The 21,161-nt window shown below is 45.9% G+C and overlaps 2 protein-coding genes across 2 annotated transcripts; both read left to right on the top strand.

Annotated features, from left to right (window-relative positions):
* The first annotated feature begins 2,617 nt into the window (after positions 1 to 2,617).
* Positions 2,618 to 8,714, top strand: LOC121069588 (matrix Gla protein). The gene is made up of 5 exons (XM_040555911.1): positions 2,618 to 2,746; positions 5,127 to 5,277; positions 6,219 to 6,254; positions 7,386 to 7,461; positions 8,337 to 8,714. Exons 2-5 carry the CDS (start codon positions 5,217 to 5,219, stop codon positions 8,473 to 8,475), a joined length of 312 nt encoding a protein of 103 aa, XP_040411845.1. The 5' UTR covers positions 2,618 to 2,746; positions 5,127 to 5,216; the 3' UTR covers positions 8,476 to 8,714.
* Positions 8,715 to 12,756: 4,042 nt separating this feature from the next.
* LOC121069581 (osteocalcin-like) lies at positions 12,757 to 19,423 on the top strand. The gene is made up of 4 exons (XM_040555900.1): positions 12,757 to 12,929; positions 14,810 to 14,845; positions 16,862 to 16,931; positions 18,305 to 19,423. The coding sequence occupies exons 1-4, from the start codon at positions 12,863 to 12,865 to the stop codon at positions 18,432 to 18,434; spliced, it is 303 nt and encodes a 100-aa protein (XP_040411834.1). The 5' UTR covers positions 12,757 to 12,862; the 3' UTR covers positions 18,435 to 19,423.
* Positions 19,424 to 21,161: the final 1,738 nt, after the last annotated feature.

Raw genomic sequence — 21,161 nt, 5'->3', positions numbered from 1 at the left:
GTCGGTGCTCAGTGAGTGATTCTGCCAAAGCCATCCTAGAGGTATAAAAGCTGGACACTCAGTGTGCTGGGCACTTGTGGAGGGTGATTCGCAGTCATCCCCAAAATGACAGATCTTTTTGCCATCACCTGTGGGAGTCACTGAGCCTCTCCTTGTTGACCACAAGGCTTTTATAGCTTTTATATAGGAAAATAGACTGGCAATTAGGTTTTATTTCCAGTACACCCCTAGGGGTTGTTTCAGAACTCACAGCTATCATGGTTAGGAAACGTCCCATTTCAAGCCTCTGTGTCTTCAGGGACATAAACAATACCCATGTGTTTTTGTTCAAGTATTGTCCCTTGGCTTTAATAATTCTACCTCCCTAGTGCTTATCACAACACATTCATAGAGAGCAAATTATATCCCTTCATTAAGCTCAATGAGCAGTTTTTGTTTGTTTGTTTGTTTTTCGCTTAACAGCCTCATTTACACCATTCTCATTTATTTCCACGGGAGTTCTTCCCTGAACACGAGTGACCTGGGCCATACAGAGGACTCCTGCTGAGGTCTCATTGGTATCCTAATCAAGTGGCACTAACAGTTGCCCATCTCTGCTGGTAGATTCTCAGTAGACATTTCAGAATCACCATTCTGTAATCACCTTCTGACTGTTGGTTCATAGGTTTTTTTTTCCTGATTTTTTTTCCAATTTATGAGCTCTTAGTTAGCAGCAGGATTTTCTTTCTGCTAATCCCCTTGGAAGATCTTGCATTTGCACTATCGCATGTTACACTGTTTCTGTTACTCCAGCTTTCAAGGCCATCTTTTTCCTCCTATAGGACCTCTCAGGAATCCCTTCCACTGATGTTGCTTTATTGCTTTGTATTATCAAAAATCTTCCTTGAGGAAGTATTCCTTTTCCGAGCCAATCATTAACGGAAGTATTCAATTAAGCTAATCCCAAGAAGAATTCAAATGGTAATTTCTCAACATTTCTCTTTTCCACTGCTCAAACTTCTGTCTCATTTGTCTGCTTCCTTGCCATCTCTCACTTTTGACTTCAGCATTCATTTCCTCCAACTTAACTAAAAATTTGCCAGATGGCACTTTGGCCAAAGCTTTCCTGATACCAAGATAGATGGAACAAACAGATCTTCTGTGTCCTGATTTCTCTCAGGGTTCTGCACAACACGGGGCCAAATATTCAGCTGTCCCTGGAAGGTGGTGGAAGAGGGGGCAAGAAATGTTCTGCTCTTTACACTACTTTTCAAAGGTGGCTCATGACAATGCCCCTACACCCTGAAGACTTCTGGGGAACATTTTACTCCCACTCCCCTGTTCTCGGAGGAATGAAATAAGTAAACAGATCGCTGCCATGTCAGAGATCAGGGCAGAGCTTTCATCCCTAGAAGTGCATGTGCACTGAACTCAATATGTAATAACCAGACCCAACACTGGTTACAAGGACTACGTATTGACCATCCCTAAAACTCTGCAAACTGTCTCTGGAAATAATGGTGTGACTCCAATCCAGACATTTCCATGTCAGGTTGTTTTTCTCAGGCTCTGAGAGCCAAGAGCTGCTTGTGCAAGGACACGTGATGTGGTACCTTCGAGCCACCGGTAGGTCTGGACTTTCCCCAGTTGAAATCATCAAGTGCTGTAGGAGCTAAAGATCCCATCCTTGGACAAGAGCCTTTGGGAACCAGGCAAAAGTACATAGATCAAGGATGCATGTGCTAACTGTGAGGTGACAAAGTGTCCTACAAAAGTGCAGCAAACCCACCTCTGTCCCAGACAGTCGGTGGTAACTCCACAGTTATGCTGCCATTTTCATTTTGCAACCAAGGCGCTAAGTCAGGTCACACTTGATCTTTTCCTGAGCCAAACCAGCCACAGCCACCAGCTGTTTGGTTAGTGAATAGATGCGATGGGTTTTCTTTCTGAACCTCATGATTGCTGATTCTGCAGCTGCTCATCTCCTCCATCTCAGGTCTCCCGAGCTTAGTCCCTCAGGTTGTGCCTACCCTTACTTCGGGACCAGACCTGCCAGCACCCCCACTGGGCATACCAGGGGTTGATCTTGGCTGAGCAAGGGACCAGTGCCCCGGTGAGATGTGTGTGCGCGTGCTCCTGGCCTGGGTACCTCCGGCACAGTCAGAGCCAGGAGCCCAGGAACCCAACGGCCCACCGAGCTGGGCATGTCCCGGGTTGTCCAGCGGGCTGTCTAGCACTGCTGTGGGTCTGGAGGAGGGGGCATCAGGCAGCTGCAAAAGGAACATGAAAGGAGACAGGCGAGGGCCTCCTGGGCTTGTGCTTCCCACGGAAGAGCCAATAGCCTGGCCATCAGCGTGGCTGTGAACAGAGCGTGGATGGGGAAGGAGGGGGCCGAAGATGGGGGGCATCAGGCTGCAAAGGGGAAGACCGAGCTTGTCCTTGGACCTCTGCCCACTCACTGCTCCCAGGCACAGAAAAGCAGCCTGGTTGTGGCTGTGCCCCACTAGCCCTTGGTGCCTGTTCTGGCTCTCTCCTCTCCCCCCTTGGCTCAGTTCCTTGAGGTTTTTGTTTCCTGGCTGTGGGCAGAAGGTGTTTTTGACTGAGAAGGTAGAAGCCTGGGGGTGGATCGGGAGTGGGAGACAGAAGAGGGAGGAGTCATTCATCAATGCTAATAAATAAAAGGTCCCTCTCCTTCAGTACAGGGTCCAGGACGCTGGGAGAGCTGCCCCCTCAGACGAGCTGCAGGCTGGCCAGCAAGGACGGCTTAGTGAGTATGCAGGGACCGCCTTACTTTTCCTGGATGGCTGCTCATTATTAATGCCTTGCTGGTGCTTCACAGCTGCAAAATGTTAGGAGTGATTGCTATGGCATGTGTAACATCGTGGTTCTCCGCTCCAGCAGGAGACAGGCCAGAGGGCTGCTTTTCTGATCTCCCCTTTTTGGGGGGACTGTGGAAATCTCCCTGGCATTTGCAGGCAGTTTATCTTACCTCCTCTTTCTGTATTTCCAACCAGTGGATGCTTCTAGAAAGCAGGAGGATTTAGCTCCCTGTAGTTTGTGGTGTGTTACCTCTGTGGCAGCATGCTGATGCTGGGGAGGAGGGATGTGTGCTGAAGAATCCAGGGTGCAGGGGGAGTCAAGAGGCAACGTATCTTTGCAAGGGAATGTGTTTCCTGAAGTCAGTTGTTGGTATAGAGCTGTGTAGTCAGCAAGTTCTCTCATCTCTTGGAAAATGCATTGCTTCTGTGGCAAAAAGTGAAATGTTTGAGTTAAAGTGGTGCTTGTGGCGTTTCTGCTGTGGTGATGGCAGGGGATGCTCCAGGCGTACTGGGATCAGTGAGTTTCTGAAATGGGACTGGTCTTCCAGTGAGAAGGCTCTGCCCTGATAGGTAAATAAAGAGGGTTTGGCTGGAAAGTCTGCCGGAGTTTCCCACTGTGCAGCCTCACCTTCATTCCACAGCATTCCCAGCGTCTTCCTCTCTGTGCCTCACTGCTTTCCCGCTGGGCTCTCTCCCTCAAACCTCCCTTCCTTGGCAGTTCTGATGAGCTGCCAGAGTGTACAAAACATTCAGGAAACCTATAAAATCCACATTCAACACCAACTCCAAAACCCTGGACTCCAAGGAATGACAACAATCCCAGAGCAGAGAATTAACTTAAAGAGACCAGAGTAGGGCAGAGCACAGAGGAACAGTAGAAAAGTCTTAGTTCTGTGACCCTGTGACTAGAGCAGACTTTTTTCTGTCACCACACAACCTAGTTTTCCTCCTCATCTTAGGCAAAGCACTGAACAGGCAGGATGTGGATAGTATGGGGGATATTAATGGTGAAGGACTGAGCTGCTCTCTGTGGGAGATAATAGGGAAGGAAAGCAATTCTTTCTGTTTGGCCTGAAGCTGAAGGCCCTGCTCAGTTCATCTCCCAGAGACCACAGGCTTCAGGCAGAGAGCATGAGTTTGGCATTGAAAAGGCAAAGGTAATCTTGTTCCACTGAAGTTTCACTCCCTACTGGGGAAGTGTTAGGCTCTGGCTGATTGTCCCTGTAGTTTTTGACTGTGCCACCTGCAGCGTGGCTCCCCAGACCGGCCTCTGCAGGTGACAGCAGTGACGCCACCCCACTGGCTTGGTAGGAATAGCCTGCTGGAGTCTGCACCCAGTCAGAGAGAAACCCTGATGTCTGCATGTGGGTAGGGACCCACAGGCTGGTGAGTGCATGTTCTGTGTACACCTGGGCAAAACAGGCGGTCACTGCAGTGCGTGGCTCACACATAGCAATGGTTACTGTGCCCTGGGCTTGTCTGCAGGCAGTGTGCATGGTCCCAGCCCCACTGCTGCCACGGGGAGGGATGGCAGGCACTGGTTATCCCCCTCCCCTCCCTGCCTCGCCTCTGGCAAACTGCTCCCCTTTGCTTTTCACCTTTTCACCTGGTCTCCCCTGCTTTCAGGAAGATGTCCCTTGGCAGAGGAGCAGTGTAGGGGCAGGAGCACAGTGAGGACCTGCAGAGATAGAGTTATGGGTGCTGCTGCTGTGGTCTCAATGCAAAGCTCATGATCCCTCCAGCAGAAGGGATCCTTCTGTGTTGCTGCTTGTCACTCCTGGAGCAGGAAAGCAGGAGGTGGGAAGGGGCTTGGATTCCTGCTCTGGCAGCTGGCAGGCTGGGAGGGCAGTGGGGCCAGTTGGAGGAAGGGGGACTGAGTGGCGAGGAAGCGTCTGAAGCCCTACTCTCCGTGTCTCCACCAGCAGAGCTGACGGAAAAGTCTGGGCTGTGTTTCCAGACAGAGCATGGCGAGGGCAAAGAGAGCAGATCAGAGGAAAAATTAGAAAGGCAAACATGTACATCTGGGATCAGCACACGCCTCTCCCTGCAGGCCCCCGGCAGCCCCTGGAACAACTTCCACTTGCACAGGCCAGGTTTCTGAGTGCAAGGGACATGCTTGCCTGTGAACTCTGCCCCCCACCCTGAACTGAGAGAGGAAGGGGGCATGCCCCCTCCTTCCCAAAACCTGACTCAGTCTGCTAATAGAGGATGTTTTGTAATAGCTCCATAAAGAGTGTGTACCAGCCAGCCATTGCCTTCCCCAGGTTCTTTCATGGGCCCCCTCCTGTCTCTGTTTTCATAATAAACATTCCACTGCTAATTTTGCAGGCAGCCCAGGATCTCTGGCTGCCCTCTGTGGGAAGAGAGCGAGACACAGCAAGGAAGACGGAGTGAGGGAGCCCTCCCTGCACTTGCACAATGCGCACTCTCATCATCCTTACACTCCTGGCTACCTTGGTCATGGCCGCTACTTGCTATGGTAGGTGATCATTTTTACTGGGTAGAGCGACAGCTCCAAAGTTGCAGACATCTTTGGATCTGTTCAGATTTTTTTATTCACCTTTGTTTTTTCTTTCCCTTTAACCCTGCTTTCCTGTCCTTGTGTCAACCCTGCTCCAGAGCAGCCAGCTCCAGTCATTGTGGTTTGCAGTCCAGGGTGCTTCAGCCCCTTCCTCTCTGCTCCAGCTCACACTGCAGACTGCTCCTCTTCCTGCTCCCCTGTTGTCTGGATCACAATAACAGGACTTGGAAGAGACTACATCATTTTTGATATGGTCATTCCAACTTATAGTTACCTTGCAGGATGGCTGGGGGACACAGCTGATCACCAGAACAACTTAAAAGGCTGAGCCATACAGAGGTGCATGGGAGGCGCTCGGGCTGTGACTCTCCCACAGGCTATTTTGCAAGGCACAATTGCTAGACTATTGCACACCAAGTCAAGGCTTCTTCCTTGTTAATGGGGAGATCTCCCTTTCCCCTTTTGTAATATCAGCACCTTCCTTCTGTCAGGCATACAGATGGAGTTAAGATGCTATTTTATGCAAGAGTCAAGCACACTTCCCTGTGCTAATCCATTCCCTAAGCACACATGCAGGCTTTGAGGTTAAGCAAAAATTGTAGTGTCAAAAACATGAAGGAAAGAAATATGCTTGAGAATCACATACTGGAAGACCAAGTGGGACCCTTGAAGTCCTGCCTAGGACACCAGATAGCTCCATCCTAAACACATGAACATTGTAAACTCCTCATATAAATACTACATGACACTACTGAACCCTTTATTTTCCTCTTAAACAGGTGCCTTAAAATCTGGTTTCTCTGATTTGTGTGTGCATGTTCTACTGATCTGTGGTGTGTGAGACACTGCAAATGCTATGAATACAGTGTCTTACTCCTTATTCCTCTTTCTTTCCCCAGAGTCCCACGAGAGCATGGAATCCCATGAGTATCTCAGTAAGAGACTGCTTTACTATTTTTTTTAATTCAAAGTGTGCTGCAGACATCTCCAAGACCATTTCCTTGTGCTTTACTATGGGGATTAAATAGGCAGAACCACTCAGCTCAGGGAAATTGAATTTATTGGATGTCAGAGTTTCAGCATGAATAGGAAGAGAGTTAAAAAAGAATTCACATGTTTGGGCACAAGTACATACCACTGTGCTTTGCAAAGAATGTAATAAGAATTGGAAAACAAAGAGCAATGAACTTAGATCCCTGCTGCATGCACCTAAAACAGGTTAAATGGTATTAGAAAAGGGCATTGCTCAAAGAGCTCTGGGAGGAGTGTGGAAAGAGCCAGTGACACTGGCTGTCCTTACCCAAAGACAGGGAAAACCGAACTCCCAGCACCTTGGAAGAAGCAGGTGGGGTGTGTGGGCAGGAGGCATCCTTGTTCTGGATGAGAGTTAGTGTCACAGAAGCAGTGGGAGATGGTGGAGAGCGTCACTTAGGAACGAGCAGTAACCTGGAGAGGTTAGAGAACAGATGGATCAAAGCTAAAAAGAAATTAGACCATCTGGGAGAAGGACTTCACAGAGCAGTGAGTCAGAAGCACAAAGGCACAAGTGGGAGCCAATTACAAGGACATCCCCAGACTCCTCAGTTCTGCAGTTGGACTGTGCTGCTTCTCAGAAAGGACAGAAGGGACCTTCAGACACTTCAGTTCAAAATTTCAGCGCAGACCTTTTCTACTGCCTAACTGTGGAGGCAGATAAACTTGTTTAGGCCCTTCCTGTTCCCACTTGTAGCTTCACAATCCTGCTGATTTTACTGAGTGCGCCCAGGCCTCCTGCAGTCTGCGCAGCTTGGCACCCACTTCTTGGCCAAGCTCCAGTCAGGGAGGCTGCAGCACCAGGCTCACAGTAGCTTTCCCTTGGGCACCCTGAGCTTCCATACAGGCTGCACAAGCCATAGGGAGAGCCATCAGGGTGAATGGTGGGGAGTATTAAAGGGTCCTGGGTTTCACTGTGAGGGGAGGGCAGAGAGGGAGGCTGTCACCAGTGTGGGAGATGGGCTTTGTGGAAATCAAGTCTCGTGAAAAGTGTTTATATACTCTGGAAACAAAACAAAACCTTGTCTTCTCAGATCCCTTCATCAACAGGCGAAGGGCCAATGGCTTCATGCAAACTGACATGAGACTAGAAGCTATTGCTCAGGAGAGGTATGTTGTGGCCTCAGGGCACTGAGGGTGGGAGTGGGGAGAGGTTTCTCCTTGCCAAGCACAGGCTGGTAGCAGGGGAAGAAGCCATGGTGACTTCCGAGAAGCCTCAGCCCCTCTCAGCTTGAGGTGCCAGTCAAGTCCCCAGCCTTGGGAGAAGCCAGAGCTCAGGCAGCAGAGAGTGGATCCTTGTGTTTGAGGACATGTCCTGCACTGGGAGGGCTCTGCTTAATTTGTCTGAAGGAAGCAGTAACAAAAGGAGAGGGAATCAGTGTGGGATACCCAGGAAGTTCAATGTGAGATCTTGTTCCAGTCTTCAGGTCTCATGCAGGATTTGCATGACCTTTTCTAAATCACAAGGTCTTCTGTGGACCTCCTTTCCTCATCTATATAAGGCAGATAGAGGCAGTTTTATGTCTCATGCGGGGCTTGTGAAAATAAAGGCCGGGGCACAGAAATCCTCTCCTAGAGAGGCACTGAGGCAAACCCTCTCAGCAGCACCATGTTGTCCCCTTCGCAAGGTGTTTCAGCTCTTTGCTCCATGCGTGGGTTTAGGGAATAGTGAAATAGCTGGAGGGAGAAGGCTGGAAGTCTCTTCCTTCAGCACCGGGCTGGGGCAGGAGCCAAACCCCTCTCCCCACCACCCTGCTCAGCCCTGAAGTAAAATGTTACCCAGGGAGGCAAAACACTCCTTCTGTACTCACATTGGTCCCCTGGGTGTGGTGAATACACACCCATGCCATGGTCTTGGTAGCTTGATGATGGGGGCTGGGGCTGGGCCCTTAATCCTGGTGGGGTGTTGGGGGGGGAGGGGGAAAGGGCTGTAGACAGATATTTAAGATGACAGCACTTACCCCTCATCTATCCTACTTCTGCAGGATCAGGGAACGTAATAAGGCACCCCAGGAGCATCAGAGGGAGATCTGCGAAGACTACTACCCCTGCGAACTGTACGCTTCTCGCCATGGCTATGCTGCTGCTTACAGGCATTATTACGGGAGGAGGAGGACTAAGTAAAGGGTGATGTGTCCCCACCCTGGGGCCTGGAGCCCAGGGTATCCTCCCAGAAAAAAAGATATAGCTCTGAAACATATTCAGTTGCTTGTGTCCCTGTATGTTATCCTGCCTGCTGCTTCTCTCCCGTATAGCCATGGATTCCTACACAGTGTCGATTAGAGCTGAGCTGACATAGCAGAGATCAGAGAGAGTTCAGGATGTGGGTGGTTACTGCACAATAAATTGCTCCTTTGATACTATCTTCTCATGAGTCACAGTATTTTGGGGGGTAATTTTTCATGAAGAAGCTGAGTTTCTTTATCACAGAATCTGGTGCAGATTATGGAAACAAGTCACCACCGCATGATCACGTGAGGTTTGAAATGATCTACCGTGGTTTTGCTCCAGGGTCTAAAATCGAGATGCACTTTTTGAAAACGAAATCTACACCATCTTTTCTCAGTTGGGTAAACAAAATTCAGAAGGCATCTGTTTAATCTTAAAGGCAAAGTTCAGGTGAGAGTTAGTGACAGAAAAAGCCTGTAAATGGCATCTTATCTTTCCAACTATACTTTGGCCCTGGTGTTTGGTGCTCCCGTAGTGTGGTCTAGACTTAATTCATGTTTCTGTTAGGAGTGCTGTTTTATCCCCTTTCTTCCACTTAGAATCATTCCCAACAACTTTAGCATTAACCCTGAACTTTGAAATATTATATGAATAATATATATTTTTTTTATTTCTTCAGCTAAAACCAAGATTGCAGGCATATATTCCCCTTGGTCAGCACCTTGTTCTTGTTGAGTTGGAAAGTCAGCTTGAGGCAAACATATCCCCTTGTATACTCTTTCTGTCCCCTCTTGTGTCATTCTGAACCCAGGAGGCAGAGGAGATCTGAGAGCCAAAGCATCAGCAAGTGACAAAAGAGGGACTCATATCTGAGGAGAGATGGGGCAAGTACTCTACCACATGGCTAGGAGACCGTGTGATGGCTGCAACCCCACAGGAGGAAGGGCTGGTGGTGGTGGTGAGGGGCTGAAGGGAGGTAGTAGGGCTCCTCCCCGTAGCGCTGGGTCTTGCCACCCTGTCTGTCACCCGACTGGCACTAGGGATGACAGCCTGACCCCATGGCTCTCACTCTTCTGCTCCGCTCCCTTTACCTCTGAGGCAGAAGGATGCAGCCACAGCTCTTTGAACACCCATCGGTGTGGGTAGTTTAGGAGACATAAATCTTCTATCAGCTTGGCACAGCTTGTTCCAGTATGCACATTTCTAGCTTTCCTCTGGGACCTGCAAATTAGAGAAGTGGGAAAGATTCATGGCATACTATCAAAGGCGATGAGATATAAAGTATCAAACTGTTGACTATTCTATGAAATTAAGTCTAGAGCCAAATCTACCTTCCACATTAGAAACATGCATCTTTTCAGAAATATACTTCAAGGCTTTGCCAGCTTAGCAGATGAACTTTTGGAAAGCAAACAGATTTATTTATTGAAAACACTTCTGATAGGAAACTCCACCCTTACAGTTGCTTAAGTTTTGTCCAAAGGAAAAAGTGAGAGAGAAATGAGCACAGAGGAAAAAAAAAAGGCTGTACAGATTAGGTATGTTTGCACCCTCACTTGTTCTGCGTGTTCCCAATTAGGTGAATCTTATGATCACAAACCAAAGCAAAGCTTTCATACCCTAAAAGTCAACAAGTCTGCAGTGTCTGGGTTTGACTTTACACCGTGACACCACCAAAACAGAAGGAACAGCACTAGTGCTGTCTGGGTCTGTGTCCAGAAATATCTGGCAATTTCAACCTCTGGTTTACCAGGATAAATAATGAATAATAGCAGAGGTTTCAGAGGGATTTCATTAATGTAAGCAATAACCAAACATGTCTAAGAGACTACATGATGATCAAAAAGCTTGGGAAAAGCTGGGAAGAGAAATGAGGCTGTTTGGATTATTAGAATTCTGTATTTATATTCTTTCATGCTCTCTTTTGGAAGCATGGCTTTCTTAGAATACCCATTACATTTTTATTTATTTTTAGAATGTTTCTTTTTAAGACACTCATGCTGGATGTTGCTAGTATATATGTTCAATCTCTCCTGCACTGTAGAAAAGCTAAACATTTGTTTTTTAAACTTGAAATTTCTCTAATTTCTATGTAAGCTAAAAGACAGTGTTTCTAAGGATTGGCCGAATCCCCAGTGGCTGTGACTGCCCTTGGGAGCCTTTTAATTCTGTAACCCTTGGATGTCTCCCCTGTGTGGGGGGCCGAGGAGGACTGGATGTGAGGTGGAGGAAGATGTTATCCATGTGCTGTGTGCGGGACATAGTTTGGGGAACTTGGCTGCTGGCTTTGGGGAATATGGGGTTACTGGTAGACAGGCTGTAGAAGAGGGTCACATGGTGAGGAGCAAGAGGAGGTTGAGTTATATTGTGTGTTGAACAAAAGCACTGCCCATCATCTGACTCAATAAATGTCATAAAACAGTACATTTGGCGATGAAGCTGAAATGGCTGTCACCATATCTGAGGACATACCCAAAGACTTAATTTAAAATTTAAGGCAGAGCTACAATACTCACTGAAATGAATAGATTCTGTATAATTCTTGTAAACTGGGAAAAAAAAAAAGCAAAAAAAAAAAGCCCCACAACTTGAGCTTATTTCAATTACATGTTTGGGGTTGGTTGGTTGGTTTGTTACCGGTGCTAGGAGCAGTGTGGGCTCTGGGTGCTCCTCACTGATGCTTCCACGGACAGGGACAGCAGTGATGCTTCCATGCATGTGGGGCTTTGCAGACACCATCACTGCTAAGGGAGCATGTTGAGATGAGCTGTCAGGGGCACAGTCCTTCCTTTGGGCCTTAATGTACCAAGTACATCGGGTCTCTTGATATACCAAGTAACCACAGCCACCAAGTCCTGAAAAATAAAACACCCCTGGAATCTCAAGACTTATTTGATCTTGAGACAAGAGAGGCCAGACTCATAGCCTCCAAACTGGGAAGATTTTCAGGGAGAAAAAAAGAAAGACACCCCCCTTCTTCCCCAAACTAGCTTCCAAAGATCCCAATAATGTAGACAGCTCTCTGGAGTGGTTTCTTGAAACTGTCTGAAGTGAAAACCTACTGTATGTTTGCCCTATGCAAACCATTTTATGGATGTCTTTTCCTTTAGGAAAATGTGTCGGGGTGGGATGAGGGAAAAGAGTCACCATCAGGTTTTATTTTCCACATGAGAAAGTCCCATGCACCACACGAAAGCAACTGCTCCACTTCAGGCTGTTCTGGTCTGTCCCCTTGCTTTCCTGTGAGAAGCTGAATGACTTCCATGTTTCTAATAAAACCGATTTTTTTATCCAGTTGTTTTTCTTCAACAGACCCATTCAAAACCTCAGATAAAATCTTCTGGAAATGCCATGAGTCCTGAGATGGATGTCAAATGGCTGTGTGGAGAACAGTCAGACTTGTTAGTGTCATGATAAGCACCACCCTTGGCCAAGGGGGAGTTGAGCAGCTTGCTGCTGTTTATCTCTTAAACAAACTTTGTGGATGGAGGTCCTCAAGCTCAGTATGAGAGGCTGCTCAAGGAGGTAGTCTTGTGGTGGCAGGACAGCCCTGTTTTGGTGGCAGAACAAAATCTTGAAGGCTGCCGTGCCTGGAGTAAAACTTTTTTGCTTGATTATTTGTAAAATTAATATTAAAGTTAACACCTCTGAACATGATAATGAGCTCAATGAAGTACATGCTAAACATATATATGACTATAGCACTAGACCCAAATCATGATAAATGTCACTCCAGGGAGAAAACCAGTTAAGGTTAGGATATTAAATGGGAGGTAGTGTTAGGAAAAAGTGTTAGAGTTAGGAAAAAAGAAGAGTGGGTGGGCTGGGGTGGGAGAGAAGAAACTGTAGACCTGGAAGAGGCAGTTGACGGGCCATGCTCCTTTCTCCTCCACCAAGACAGGAACACCTTCTTGGTAAGCTCTGCACCTTTTGGTGAGAAGTACTCAGGACAGCCTTTTGCTAGCACTGTTATCATATATTAGCACTATTGCACTTAGTGTGTTTATCAACAGCAATGCCAAATCTGTTACATCTGTCACCTTATTAAATATGTTCAACTTTGTGAAACTGTCTCAGTGAAAGTCCTCAACGAGGCTCTGGAACAGGCAAACATTTGACTCTGATAAGTCCCCTTTAACGTGACAGGCTGCCAGGACCTGATGTCTCCTGGCCCAAAGGACAGGCTTTGTTTTGGAGCTCAGACACAGGAACGCAAGCCAGAGCCCTGATCTCTCCAGGCAATCACAGGATATAAAGTGCTGCCTGAAAGCAAGCTCCAGAAAGCCACGGTAACCTCCAGGAACGCTCTGAGTGTAGGAAGAGTAGCGCAGCCAAAGACGACATGAGGAGCCTGCTGGCACTGCTCGTCTTGACTCTGGCCCTGGCAGTGCTGTGCTGCTGTGAGAAAGGTAAGGGGACGTCTTCCCTAGGAAAGCTGCTGGAGCTGCAGCCCCCAGGGAGCCTCCCTACACCCTGGGAGAGATGCAAGGTTTTGGGGGGAGGCAGCGCCGCAGGTCATTGCACAACATCAGGTCTCTGAGGGGCTGCACTGCAGCTGTAAATTAAAAACAGGGCTTGGGGGTAGGCAGCCTTATCTCCTACTGGGCGCTTTCTTCCACTGGTCAAAAAAATAGGATTGCACCATTGCATTGCAGCAGGGAATTCCAACTATTTTAACATGTTGAAGCTTTTAGGTGATCTGGCAAAGGTAGGCTGGATGCTCAGGTTTGAGTCACTGGGTAACCCAGCCCTGGGGTGAGCTGCAGGCAAGAGTTGTGTCAACCACAGTGAGGGGGATTTTATACCTGCCAGCACTGGAGTGCTGTAGGATCACGGAGATAGGCATCGAGTCAAGTCTTCACCTGCAGAAAAATGTGGCATGTGGAGAACTCTGGAGAGGAAAAACCTCGTACTGATGGTTAGAAAAACTGGGAGTTGTCTCATTGAATAAAAGCACATCACATTTTAAGGTGATTTAGCCATGGTGACTTTATGATCGAGAGAGTAATGCAGGGACAACTCTCTAGTTGAAGAGAGAGGGAAAGGACAAAAGATCAGAAACAGCAAGTGTTTTCTCCCTACAGCAGGAAAAGAGAAGCCAAGTAAGAAGGGGCCCTGTTTTTGCCTGTATTATCTCATTCAAAGTTAATTTTCATTAAGTCCCTGGCATCAGATACAACATGATTCAATACTGGCAAATATATTTAGTGAATTTTGTTTGATCTGTGTTTTCCCTCTGTCGGTCTCTTGTTCACTTTCTCACTCTTGAGTGTATCTCTACTTTTTGTTGTTTTTTTTTTTTTTTTTTTTTTTTCCCCAGTCATTGTTATGTTCCAGATTGCGTAATAGCCTTGGAGGAACTTCTAATTTTTATTTTTATTTTTGAAATCCAAGGAATGTATACATTGCTTAAAAATAGAACTACACACACCCCTTCTCACAAAGTCTTTGTTTAAGCACAGTTGTTATTTTTTTGGTCTCCACAGTCCTCTTTCTGCCCATAAGTATGCTTATGCCAAGGACCTGGTGACTTGGGTGGAACTAACACTGTTGAAGAAAAATGTGGTTAAAGAGAGGAAGAAAAATAATAATTGTGAAACAGTCCAGTGTGGGAAAGCCAAGATGAAGAGGAGACCTAACATTTCTCTTACAGGACGTATTGCTTGGGTGTTTGCAGAAGGCATTAAGAATTAAGTTTAGAAATGAAAACAGAAATACATTGTGTAAATTTATTGTTGTTTAGGGGGGAGAGAAGGAGGGCGTTGGTGAACCAGATACTCCAACCCTAGGCTGCAAAGCTGTGAGGGTAGAGTTTTTCTTAATTTTCAACCCTATTTCTCTTCCCTATTAACAGCTTGTGATTTCTCCCTAGAGTCAGGGAAACCTCTTTCAAAAGAAAGAGGAGATGCTCAGCTATCTTCTGATTCTGTCCAAATCTGGGATTTTGCTCAAATGGTCCCTTAGCTCCATCTGTCCCTGCTCTTAGCAAGGGTGGGGAGGAAGAAAAAGGAAGGTCTTCCTCCAGCTTCCACAGTAGTTGTATGGTTATTGTGTCATTTGACCTTGTTTAGAGAAGTTGAATTTAAATGAATCCAGGCATAATGAGTGAATTTTGTGGTGGAGAAATCTATCCCCACATTCTGGATGTTAATAAAATTCTTCCTGGGAAGGACAGACCTTCTGGAAAAGGGGGGAGCTGGATCCATTCAATAGAAAGAGGGATTCAGGTAGAGAGTGGACCAGAAGAGCAGACATCACATGCAAACTCTTCTGTCTGTCTGTCTCACAGATCCCGAAGACCCTTCAGGACCTCCCAGCGCTGCCAGTGAGTATGTTGTTGTAATGACTCTTAGCTCCATTCCCCTGCATCCGCCTCCCTTCTTCCCTTTGACGGGTTGAAGGGATGAACAAGAACCATGTTGACTCCCTCTAGCTGCTCCCCTTTTGCTCCCTCAGTGCCACCACCCCTGAGGTGCAGGAACACGTGCAGCAAATGGAGGGGCTGCCTTTCAGAGCCACGGGGTGGGAGGCACAAGGGGGGTCAGCCTCCCTGTACTGGCAAGGGAGCATTGCTCTGGCTGTGCTAGAACCATAGGCTGCATCTCCACAACCCTTGAGGCAAGACATGAGCCCTGCAGGTTAATAGTGGCTGGCTGCATCTCCCCTCCATGAAACAGGGTGATGTGGGTGGAGTAACATGACTGGTCTCCCTGCTTCTCTGATCTGGCCTCACAGACCCCTCCAAAGGGACTGCTGTGTCCCCAGCCTCTCAAGAGATCAGAACCTGTCCAAGGGTTTCCAAGTACTGTTTCTTTGGATCTGCTGCTCAGCCAGTCTAGTGCATAGGATCACAGAGAAGGAAGGTTTGATACCTGAAAGCAAGTCCCTTACTTGGCTGCTTCTGAGGGTTGCAGTCCCTCCTCTGTCAGGTTGTCCAGTACATGGAGATTTGCACATCTTGGGATGTCCACAGGTTTCACAGCAAGCTGATCCTGACAGAAATTTGCATGGGAAATCCCCCTTGATCTTCTCTGTCCCTCCTTTTTCACACCTTGAAGGATAACATTGCTGCTGGTGAGCATGAAAGCTGGTATTTCTCCAGTGAGCCAATAAAAACATCGATTGGGAAAGAGAGAAAAATAAAAAAGCATGCACAAGAAGAGTGTTCAGGGAAAGGTGGTGATTTCTGACAAGTCATTAATTGGCAGTTTCTGTGCAGTCAATATTTGGATCCTGACTAAACCCAGCTTGCTGGTGAGGGGACACGTCTCACCAGCTAAGCAGAAACAAACATCCCACAACGATGATGGAAGGACACAAAAACCAGTCTCTCCACTGACAGTATTAGAAATTGCATTCCCCCGGTGACATTGATAGTTTCCCAGTTTCTCTGCTGAAATGTGCTGGTGTGCAGCTGCTGGAGTTACCAGTGTGCCAGCATCCACACACACCTCCGCTGGTGTGGGCCCATCTCACAGAGAGAGGCTGTGCTGTGCTGAGTCCTGGCTGGGGACAGTGAGGTGGCTCTAACTCCTGCTTGTGGGGTGCTCCACAACCCTCCTTTGTTTGCACACCCACAAATTCAAGGGGGCAAATAAGAAATTTGTGCTGACAAGGTGTGTTAGTAGAGACCAGGGGTGAATGCTGACATGGCAAAAAGACCTCTCATGTCCTCCAGATGCCTGAACACCGGGATGTGCATGTCCTGGGTGTATTTCTCCCTGTGTAACATTTACTTTTGTTATTTCATACCTTTCACTTTCCATGGAACCGTGCACATGTGAACATCAGCAGTTCCATGTGCTGTTTGTAGCTTATGGCTAATTAGAGGTATTTCAAGGCCTGGTGCCTCCTGTCCCACATCACTCAGTCTGAGGCAGGTTATAGAAAGCAAGCCAAGACTGAAGTTAGCTGGACTAGGGAGTCAGGGTGCCATTCCCTTCATTTTCTCCTTATATGTATCTTATTCAGTCATGACTTTGCCTTCTGTACATTTGCTGTGGACTCATATAAAGGTTGGACCAGATGATCTTAGAGATCTTTTCCAACCTAAATAATTGTACGATTCTATGATATCATACTACATGATAAGGGAATGAAGTTTAAGACAGAAGAGCCCTTGTTCCATGTAGACAGGCAGGCTGGGGTGAGGAGTGAGCCCACTTGTCAGTCTTAAGAGTAGACAGTGGGGTGGGGAGTGATGAATGGGCTGGTAGGATTGGCTGCAGAAGTTATCTCCTTACGAAGAAACAAAACAGTCCATTTTCAGAGTGTAGACTGATCTCTGATTTCTATAGTCAATGGTCCTGCATCTCTAACCTGCTGTGTTCTCTCTTGGTAGGTATCAAGATTAAAAAGGAAGTTGCCAATGCCTTTGTGAAGAGGCAGAAGAGATCTGACTTTTACGAACGGTAACAATGCATGAGTCAGGCTGAGAGCTGGACTCTGGACCTGTTCTGAGGAGGGGGTGGGAAGCTGGGGGGGTCATGGCAAAGCATTCATCATTTGCCGCACATCTACACGTTGTGTAGAAACAAAAAGGTATTAAGAGACCGACACTGATAGATAAATGGTTCTTTTTTTTTTTTTTTTTTTTTTTTTTTTTTCATAAATATCCTTTTGGGAGCTCATAGCTGGACTTTGTTATTCCTTCCCATGGAGGACACTACTAGCTTTCTGGGCTAGCCATGGGAACAACAGGGTACAAGTCAGAAGCTGCTTAAACCTCCAGGGACATTAGATCCAAATTCCAGGATAATGAGCATCACAGAGTCCTGGTCACTGCCTCTACCTCCACACAAAGGAAGCACAGCTCTGTTGTAGTGATGAAGCTAAATCTGAAGCTGTAGGTCCTATATCCATTTGTGCAGAAATTCTAGGCACAAAGATTTGGAGAAATCCTGGATATAAACATTTGGAGAAATTTGAGCTCATGCAAGAATATTCTTCACATATTTCCTAGAAGAAGTTGTTAAGCCACTGCCTCCTGTAGGCCCGTGTCAAAAAGAATTATTATTTGATGTGTCTTGGACTGGAAGGATAATGTAGTTTTTAGATAATAGAAAACTGGGAGGTCCCAGTAGAGACCAGTAGAGAAGAGGATCAGTGTATGGTAGCAGGGGAACTGACTGATGTTGGAACCTGGAGTGATTAAAAACAAGATGAAATTCAGAAGTAGCAACTCTACTGACTACACTGACTGCCCCCTTACAGGCGGGTCATCATAAAAGTAGCTTCTGCTACAAGAAACTACTGTGTAGCTGAGACTAAAAGATTTGGGCTTGCTCAGCATGGCAGAACAAAAATTGTGAGGGGAAAGGGTTGCTGTCTACAATAGAAGTGAGGATGATGAGGGAAAACTGCTTAATTTAAGGGAAGAGAGTATCTAGTGGGAAAATGAGCAGAAACTGGGCACAAATAAAGGTAAAAAAGAAATAATAAAATAAGTGAATTATAAAATAAATAATAAAGTTAAAAAAAAAGATTGCAAAATATCTGGGGAATGAGGTTGGGGCCAAAAAACAAACAAACAAACAAAAAAACTAACTGCTTCTATGGTCTACTTTCCTGATAAAACTTCAAGAGCAATTGCTTTAAGATGTGTTCAATTCCAACTTTCCTCAGCATTTGTCAAGGAGGTCTATCCCCATGTAAGTAGGTATCTAACTCACCATGAGAAGTACCCTGGGGAATCACTCTTCTCATGCTAATATTGGGCTATGAAACCTCTCCAGCTCCATTGACTGAATCTGCAGAACAGCATCTTTCTCTTTGTCCACTCCAGGTACTTTATGCATTACAAAACCCCAATGGAGCAGATGCATGAGCGTTGTGAAAGCTACCCTCCTTGTGATTATCTGTCTGACCAAATAGGATTTTTCATGGCCTACAACCGTTTCTTTGGGAGATACTAAGGATGGGATGATCACTTTGTTCATCTGGCTTAGGACCACCCTGAACCTCTCAGCAGGAAGAAGGTTGTGGGTGGGAAGGAGGGAAGATAGACTGGGACATTCTTCAATTGTCTCCCTAGCCAGCTGAAAAAACAAGGCAATAGTTATCCCACTTCTCTAGGTTGCATTAGCTTTCTTGCTTTCATCAAAAAATATTTCTATTCAGTTGTCTTTCATGGTATTTTCACTGTTACCAAAAATGGTTGAGAAGACTGTCTTACCTGTTTCCATTGTAAATGCTATTACATAGCCAGAAATCGTGTCTCAGTACACTCTTCTGTTTGTTCTGTCACAAAATCTGCCTGTATAGCATCAATGTTTAAATCTGAAAAAGTGTGTCTGAGGAGTCCTTTTAGATGAGCCCTTCCATTTGTATGCTACAATCAATGACTGTGAAAAGTGAATTGGAAATCTCTTCTTGTTTTTGCTACAATTGATTTCTGGTGAGACTGAATATACCCAAGCAGAAACAAAAAAATCTGTTTCTCTGATGCTTTAGCATTGATGCTTGAATCTAAATGTGTTCAAATAGCTCCCAAAAGAAACAAATAAACAACAACAAAAAAATAAACTTTATGAAATAAAAATAAAGCATTTCAATAGTGGATTGAAGTTGGGCCAACATTTTGTTTATTCAAGGCAGCTTGGCTCTCTCTCTGATGTACATACTTTTATAACATATACATGTGCATATATATATACTGTCTTCCCTCTGCACTACTTCGTTCTGTCTCCCTGTATGAATATTACATGTTAGCAACTTTCTGCACAGCCTCTCTGTGACATGGTCTGTCATCTTGCATTCCCTGAGAGGTAGATGGCAGATCCCATCTCCAACAACAGGAACTGCTGAGCCACAAGAGACTGAGGAAGACCAAATCTCTCTGTTTCCATGTAAGCTGGTGCAGCCGTTCCCAGCTACCTATTGCAATAAATACTGCTTACATAAAGTGGGTTGGTATGCTGCTTCTCTCTGTTCCTCTGTACAACCTATATCTGCAATTAAAGAGATGTCCAGAAGATAAAGCCTCCTCTTGTTAACCCTGAAGAGCAGGATCCAGATGCACGAGGCTTCCTTCTCCCCTCCTGTGCTCCAAAGTGAATCAGAAGCGACTACAATGCAGTTCAGATCATGATTCCAGTATACCATGACAGTAAGGGAGAGGAGAACCAAGCTTTTCCTGATTCATCATCTACTGTGTTCAGCATTTCTCTAAATGACCCTGCCCCAGTGCTGATGTGTGTGTGACAGCCTTCATTTGGCAAGCCGTTATGACTTGCATTGGCTATACTGACCTTGGCCAAGGAGAAAACATTAATAATTACCTCTGCTTGTCTCAGTCAAGTACCTGAGGCTGATTCCTCTTTTAGCATAAACTGGTGGAGCTTCACTGCTCACAACAAGACTCACCTCTGAATGCCATCTATTAAAAATGAACAAAGTGCTCATTGAAAGCAGCAAAATTTCCATCAGGAAAAATGCTAGAGATTAGTGAGTGCTTAATATCTGCTGTACTAATGTTAGGGCTTGTTGTTGTTATATAGTTTTGTTTGTTAAAAGTATCCTGTGTGTATTTGCATCTTTCTGTTAGTTTTATATTTGTAACTTCCTTTTTATATAGATAGATAGATAGATAGATAGATTTTTTTTTTTTTTCTGGGAAGGTGAACATTAGGGCCTTGATCATGTAATCTGTTCTATGTCACCAGATCTTTATATGGACTGAAGTCAATATGTCCTTTGGAGAGCTGAGTGCGCAATTCAGATTACAAATATAATGCTGGATTGAAGGAGCTCGATTTTCACCTGCTCAGGGTACATTTAAATACCATTACACATCCTCTGCTGCCATCTTATGGCCATTGTATTTATGGTCATGAGACAGTACCCTATGTTACTTTTGAAGGATTTTAAAATGCAAAGCCAGTGAGTGGGTTTCCTTCCTCATTCACTTCATAATGCATCATACGCTAAAAGGCCAGAAAAAAAAATAGGCAAGAGACATGATCTGCAACTGAATTATATCCATTTGGATTGATAGCGACTCTCACATTCTAGAGTGACTGTTTTTCCTGACTGTGAATTTCCCACTGGAGCCTTTCACAGTTGTTAGCTATTTTTTATCTCTACATAAACAAGACAGGAGGTGCCTCTGAATAAATTCACAACCCTTTCTCTGCACTCACTTCGCCAGTTGAATAACTGCTTTCTGAAGTACAGCCCAAAGTGATGGGGCAATTCCAAGGAGAAGTGGATAGGCTGCATTTATCACTTTGCATCATCCTTCATGTCTTCAACTTTTGCATCATCTTTCATGTCATCATCTTATACCACCAGTGGCTGCAGATATTGTCACTCACTCAGAATCAGAATCAGTTAGTGCAGTGTTATAGATCATGTTGAGGCAACCCAGTACGAGACCTTTTTGTCATCCCTCGTGCTATTTCAGCAAATGCTCTCTGTCCACAGAAAACAAGCAGCTGCACAGATGCTGCCTTTCCCATGGAATCACACTATGACTGCAGGTGCCCTCTTCAAAATCTGTCTGACCAACCTATCACTAGCAGGCAATGAAAAGCAAGCTTCAATTCTCTGTGTCACAGAGTGAGGCCCTGACAACAACTTTTTGCTGTTTTTCTGTGCAGAAATATTGTCAGAGGCCATGGGTCATTGCATGTGAGTAGCTC

The sequence above is a fragment of the Cygnus olor genome, chromosome 1 (assembly GCF_009769625.2).
Source record: "Cygnus olor isolate bCygOlo1 chromosome 1, bCygOlo1.pri.v2, whole genome shotgun sequence".
NCBI lineage: Eukaryota > Metazoa > Chordata > Aves > Anseriformes > Anatidae > Cygnus > Cygnus olor.
Note: the sequence above shows the minus strand (reverse complement) of the source record. Positions and strands in the feature narration are given on the sequence as shown.

Coding starts and splice junctions, on each gene's coding strand:
- LOC121069588 (XM_040555911.1), top strand. CDS start 5,217: ATGCGCACTCTCATCATCCTTACACTCCTGGCTACCTTGGTCATGGCC. Junction 6,255..7,385: donor GGAATCCCATGAGTATCTCA/GTAAGAGACTGC, acceptor TTGTCTTCTCAG/ATCCCTTCATCAACAGGCGA. Junction 7,462..8,336: donor GAAGCTATTGCTCAGGAGAG/GTATGTTGTGGC, acceptor CTACTTCTGCAG/GATCAGGGAACGTAATAAGG.
- LOC121069581 (XM_040555900.1), top strand. CDS start 12,863: ATGAGGAGCCTGCTGGCACTGCTCGTCTTGACTCTGGCCCTGGCAGTG. Junction 14,846..16,861: donor AGGACCTCCCAGCGCTGCCA/GTGAGTATGTTG, acceptor CTCTCTTGGTAG/GTATCAAGATTAAAAAGGAA. Junction 16,932..18,304: donor AGATCTGACTTTTACGAACG/GTAACAATGCAT, acceptor TGTCCACTCCAG/GTACTTTATGCATTACAAAA.